The 6509-nt window shown below is 38.1% G+C and overlaps 1 protein-coding gene across 1 annotated transcript in view; it reads left to right on the top strand.

Annotated features, from left to right (window-relative positions):
* The window catches only part of CD86 (CD86 molecule), a 25040-nt gene extending 21963 nt beyond the window's left edge, over positions 1-3077 (top strand). The window contains exon 5 of the mRNA XM_009993414.1: positions 2899-3077. Coding sequence (XP_009991716.1) covers positions 2899-3077 — 179 coding nt within the window. The remainder of the gene's footprint in view (positions 1-2898) is intronic.
* The last annotated feature ends 3432 nt before the right edge of the window (positions 3078-6509 follow it).

Here is a 6509-nt window from a genome sequence, read left to right as displayed (position 1 = left end):
CCCTACAGATTATTTAACATAATTGTTGGATAAGCTTAGGGTCTTTCTGCCTCTTCAGGAAGAATAGTTACTTCAAAACTGGACCTTCACAAAAACAAAAAAAATGCTGGAGACCCCTCTGTAAACTTTTTTTTTTTCTTTCCCCACATCACTGATGCCCATCCAGATACTGCAAATCAGGCACTCTTCTAAAAAGCAGTTCTTATTAGGGCCTTTGCCAACAACTTTGCCTGTTTTCCAAACATCTGCCTGTGTTTAGTGTGGTTCATTTAAAATCACAGACATTGGCAAAATTAATACATTCCCTCATGCCCTTTCTTGGAGATCACTTTGGTACTTTAGGTGTTACTCAGACTTTCTAGATCAAAGAAATAACCACTTCATATTTCAGTTCCAGGGACTGAAATAATGCAAGAACAATCTGATCTATCTGTGCAATACTGTGCTATTTTGAGTTTCATTCCAGGCTGATGAGGGCAAGTGAAGAGGTATGTAAGCACTTAAGAGCATAAATTGAATTTGAACTTTGAGCACTGATATTTAATATATTGGACAAAATATGCCAGGCATTGCTGTTGTCAAGCTCTGTATCCAGTAAATAACTTATTTTGCACTGACTACATCAGTACTGCAATGTACAGGGTCCCAGGTAGATATTTGATCCTCAGGGCTCAAGGGAGTCAATCAAAGCCTGCAGGAAGGCTTAGATTTAAATAAAAGTGTTGTTGTATCCTCTAACTGCATGTGTGTGAGCTCTTACAAAGGTGGACAGAGTAGAGGTATACACATATAAAAATTGTTGCAAATGTACATTAAATAAATGAATAAATAAATGAATAAATTCATTTATTCATTAGAACACAGAACTGAGTGTTGAGCATCTCATCTCTGAAATGGGAATAATACTTCCTTGCCTACGTAGGCATCAGTCTCCCCTTTGGTAAATCACAAGATTTTCACTGTGAGGTCACATTCTGGTGGTCTTTGGGACTACAGGAAGGGTTAATCAGTTAATAATTACCCTACTAACAAAGTAGTTGGCTCTTTTAAAAATTAAATCCTTGATACTGTACAAACAAGGTCCACAGAGAAAAAAAAAAGTAGTCTCTGCTGTCACTAGCCCTTACTTTCTAATGGTGTGACTTGACTTTGCACCTCAACTCTCTGCACATTAGTGTCCCTGATTGTTAGATAAGGTAATGGTCCCCCAAGCTACAAAAGCGCTTTAGCATCCCTGGACAAAAGGCACTGTGGAAGCACAAAGGAAATGTTTACACGAGTTAAAAAATAACTTTTAACCTTTGATCCTGAAGATCTATTTCACATATGCACCATATGCTCAAAGGCCTGACAGCTTGAGCTTCACCTTTTTCCTGTGGATGCACTCTTTGACTTCACAGCCCTTATGCTTTTAGCTTGATGGCATCCACAATGTTTCTTAGCAATCATGTTCTGCCAGCAACAGACATTCTTTGCTCCTTAAGAGCTGGGAAATTTACTGCATTCCTCTCTTTTCCACACTGCTCTTTGGAGAAGTTAACCTCTGAAGAAACCCAGGCAAACAAACAAGAAATCCCACAAGCATAAGGGATTTGCAGCATGTTGAAAATGCATAGGGGTGGAAAAACAACTCTGTAGCTGTCAGCTGAACCTGATCCAAACAATCTGATCAAAGATGATAACTTGACTTTGTTTTGTGCAAAAAGACCTTTGTTTATATATTGGGTGCACAACAAGGAGAAACCATTAGCAAGATTGAAGTAGCTGGCCTGGAATTAGAAATATGATGGCTAGAAGAGAGGAACAGCAGCCTGCAGAAGAAATTCAATTTTTATAGGGCTTCTGGTGACAAAAGAGATGGTATGGAATGTGGAAGGTTTACTTCAGGACAGATATTCTTTAACTGATACCTTGCCTCTAGTATTCAAGTTAGGAAATGTTGTGGGGCTATAAAAGGGGCAGGAATAGGAACAGAGATGGCCACAAACACCTTAATATGCACCTGTTTGGTGAGCATGTTGAAAGATTAAAAAAAAAAAAAAAAAAGACTACTTAGCCAAGACAAAGGGTGACAAAAGCAATGAAAACATGAGAAAAATAGGAAACAAAAGAGCAGTGTCACAGTGAAAACCGAACCAAGTCACTTCAAAGTACAAGACAAGGAAAGGAAAAGGCAGATCCTTTCCCTGGTCTCCTCATCTCTGCCTTTTCTCAATAGCAGTCAACTAACAATCAGATCTCCCAGCACTTTCTCACTGATGACTTGATCTCACATCCCAATGCATTCCATGCTCCTTTTCATCTCTCTCATTCTCTCAGGACCCAGCCTTCCTAAGCACATAAGAACAGCCAACCCCCAGTTGTAGTAAAGGTCCACTTAAAAGGTAGCATACTGCCTCTGTAGGCCAGTGGCAAATGCTGAGAGGAGTACAAAAACAGTCCGCATGTGGTTCAGTTCTCTCCCAGGCTCTAGAAATCCACCAGCTTAAGTCACCCCCACAAGCCAGAACAGTCCTGTGTGGAAACTTCTTGCATGAGATTCTCAAATCCCATTTTGAACCCATTCGTCCTTTTGGTCTCCATTACATCCCTTGTCACCAAACTCCTCAGTCTGTGTGAAAAAGGCCTTCCATCCTTTTATTTGCTCAACACTTCTCCGTATTGTTTCACTTGCCTTCCGATCCACTTCTTGTATTATGAGAAATGGCAAATTTCTTTTTTGGTTTTTCCACAACATTCATGATTTTGCAGACTTCTATCATAACATACCTCAGGTGCCTCATCTCCAAACTGAACAGACTATGCAGTCTCAAACTGTGCATAAGCCATTCCTGTCCATGGATTATTCTTAACCCTTTACTTTATGACTCTTCTAGTTCCAGTGTATCCTGTTTTCAGCTGGAAAGACTAGAGCTGAGGACAGCATTCCTGATGTGGACATGTCAGGGTTTTCGTTTTCCCATGGCATCTCCAAGTCTACTGAATTCAACAAGAAGCGGAAAGGCAAACAGCTGGTAGCTGAACTGCAAGAACTTGTAATCAGTGTGAGTCCTCCTGTACTATGCAAGTACTTCTAAACCACAGGGAATGAAATAAACAAAATTAGTGACAACCAATAAAAAGGGAAAAAAAGTCCAGTCACTGCAAAATAACAATTTTTTTCCCATCACACAAAACCAACCAGCAGTAGGAAAAAAAATGAAAAATGTTACTAACACTAAACTACCATGCCAAATGTTCCCTTCTGCCTTGCAGGATGATGGATAATGATTATTTTTCAAATTCCAAGCAAAATAAATGTGATTCTGGGAAAGTTAAAAAATTAATAACTACAATACTTTCTGAGGGTGGCAAGAGCTACTTAGAAATTTAAAAAGGTAGAATATTAATATTAAGACTCTGGAATACTATGTGAAATATTATCTCTGAGTACTGTAATTCAGTCACCCTGGATTGGAAAACTGTGAAGTGATGATACTGATTGTTGAACCTTTGTTATAACAAATAAGTTATGTTTAAAGTGTTTTCTGTAGTTTCAGAGTGGAAGATGTAGTAAGTTGAGAAACTGGATTCTAGTTGTACTTATATAAGTCTTTCCCCAGATTCCTAGAAATCTGAGGTGAGCATTGAGAGGCAAAAAGTTGAATTAATGTCTGGCTGAAACTTGGTTATAATAAGGGTCACCTTTCAATCTGAGGAGTGACTTTAGTTTACAGAAACATTTTGGGAACTCCTAAGCGAGGGCTAGCCATTTGCAAGCATTGTCCTTGGACTAATTAATGTTTTCTGGGTTATTTCTCAAAACACTTTCAGGAACCTTCAAGGAATAGAGGCATTCTTTGGGACAACTTTTTAATAGGTATTTCTCCTGATTGAGGCAGGTCCTCTTTCTTTTCCCATCTAGCCTCAGCTTTGGTGACCCCAATGATTGTGGGGCTGTACAGGGAGAAGGCCTAAATTAAATACATATGTATTTTTTATTTTGATTCTTTCAATTCCCCAATTTCCTTTCCATCTCCACAGTGAACCACACAGAACAAAGAGAGGTAAATGACTGGGCTAAGTTGGAATTTCTTAACCTTGTGGCTATGCTAGGTGGATTTTCTTGGAGCCATAGCCTCAGATACAGATGGGTGATATATGATATCCATCTGTGTATCTTATTAGGCCCTTCAATTTTGTTAAAAATCCAGAAATATTGGTGTCATTATAATAGGTCCATTTGTTTTATTTCAATAGTAACCTAGTTGTTGAATCAGCTACCAGGCAGAGCGGTGGATGTGGCTGTGGAATCAATTAGTTAAACTGGCCAGTCACTGACAGATAATGAGGTAAACAAGATCACGTCAAGATTTGTTACAGACAATTAGACCAAGTCACAGCTGGTAAGGTGGAGAAATAATTTTCAAATACTCAGCACCAAAGGCCTGTGTAATCAATCACTGCCTGATTGTTTGCAGAGTTACTCATTCTTGTAACTATCTGAAACTAATCACTGAAATACTGAATATTGATATTAATTCAAGTGAGTTGATTCCTATTTGCAAAGGAGAGGGAATACTTAACCAAATGCATCTTTGGAGATGCAGTCCTGAGTGCTGGATGCAGTCCTGAGTAATCTGCTCTAGGGGATCCTGCTTTAGCAGGGGAGTTGCACCAGATGATGTCTAGAAGTCCCTTCCAACTCTGACAATTCTGTGATTCCATGGAGTACAGAATTTTCCAAGAAGCAAAATACATTTTGTTATAGAAGCTAGTAGGACTGATGTAGGAAAAAAATCTAATAAGTTATATAGCTAAACATGATAACACCTCTTCATCCCATAACCTTCAATATGATGTCAATATTGACCAATACCTGAGTATTTAAAAGCCACCCAGAAAATTCTCATTGTCTATCAAATCTTGAAGACTCACTCTGCCCAACAAGTATGTTCTAAGGCATGGTAAGCGTGGAAAAGTGTATCACAAAAAGTAAGTGCAACACAATAGCAACATTATAAATTACTTTGTATGTTTTTAAAAGGCAACAGAATGTGCTTGCTGATGTATATTATAGATCTCATATCATCCCCTTAGCAGCTGTGACACGGAAGACGAGGAGATTAATTATTTCCTTTCTTTAATGACCAGATTTATTCAATAAAGGCTGAACAGTATGCGTGACCATTTCACAGGAAAGCAGAGGTGGTTAATGAGAGCTTCATTAAGACTGATGATCAAACAATACTGTAACAAAGGCATAAATTCAGAGGCTGGGGTGTTATAAAGACAGGAGGAAGTACTGTGAATGTGTAGTCTGACCTTTTCTGTAACAGAGACTGTTGGATTTGGAATTAATGTCCTGACTATTAAAAAAAAAAAAAGTTTTTAATTTAAAATATTTCTGCTGTAGGAGATTGTACCAGAAAATGTTTGTAATTGTTCTGACAGCTATTTGTCAGCCATATTACTAAACTTATTTGATTTGAAGTCTGAATTTGCTGAAGTTCAAATTCCAATAAATGTCTCTTGCTCTGCTAGGTGTCTGAGTGTAAACAGAGGCAAAAGATGTCTGTCTGTTTCTGAGGAGTTGCAGGCTTACCTGCCTCTTTTTGCCTACCTTGGAACAGCAAACAGGTAAGGTTATCTACTTTTTGCTTTACTGCTATAAAACTATCTTTGGCTTTGAAAATGATGAGCTCTCTATTACCACTTTTCCCCCTTTGATGTTGATCCTTGATGACTGTTATAAACTCACACCTTTGCCTTTCTTTTCTTAAAATAAACAAATCTACCTCTTTCAAATTTACACTGAGACATTTTTCCCAACTATGTAATATTTTAAATGTCCTTTTTCTTGCTTATCTCCAGTTTTAAGGACATCTGTCTTAAAGTGAGAACACTTGCACTTGATACACCATCCATCTGTTGCTACAGCAGTGAAAAATCAGAGGCAGTTTATAAATTAACACTTTCTGTGCAACATTGCTTAGGTGAACCTGATGTTCATCTACATGCCCATTGAGATGTCCAACTGCTTTCATAGCAGTTGAGGACTAAGCTTTCATGATTATATGCACAACTGTCAATTTGTGTGGATTTCTCATCATGAATAGCCCAACAACAGCTGAAGATATTAGAATGTTGGGAATGACTGAGTAGAAGTGCTGAGATAAGTCTGATGGCATTTTGTGTGACTCTAAAAAAGGTACTGAGAACTACATTCATACTGGCTTTAAGACATTTTTTTTAACATCAAAATTTTAAGGTTGTGACAGAAGTATCATGGTGTCCTATGCTGTCTCTGCTCCTTAGAAACAGGCATTTCCAGGGAGCTATTCAGGTCTTTTCATGGGGCTTTATACTTGACTTACCTTCTGTTACACTGCTTGCATTGACAGTTCTTCATCTGTTTATTGTTATTAGAGAACAACACAAGATAGCAACTGATTTATAGAAAGGCAGATGCCTGTGATTCATATAGAGGAGTGCATTAGAATTCAGCCTTTACTACAGTAAGAACTTAC

The sequence above is a fragment of the Chaetura pelagica genome, unplaced genomic scaffold (genome assembly GCF_000747805.2).
Source record: "Chaetura pelagica isolate M959 unplaced genomic scaffold, ChaPel_1.0 scaffold101, whole genome shotgun sequence".
In the NCBI taxonomy this organism is placed as follows: domain Eukaryota; kingdom Metazoa; phylum Chordata; class Aves; order Apodiformes; family Apodidae; genus Chaetura; species Chaetura pelagica.
The sequence above is the reverse complement of the archived record's forward strand: the minus strand, read 5'-3'. Positions and strand labels throughout refer to the sequence as shown.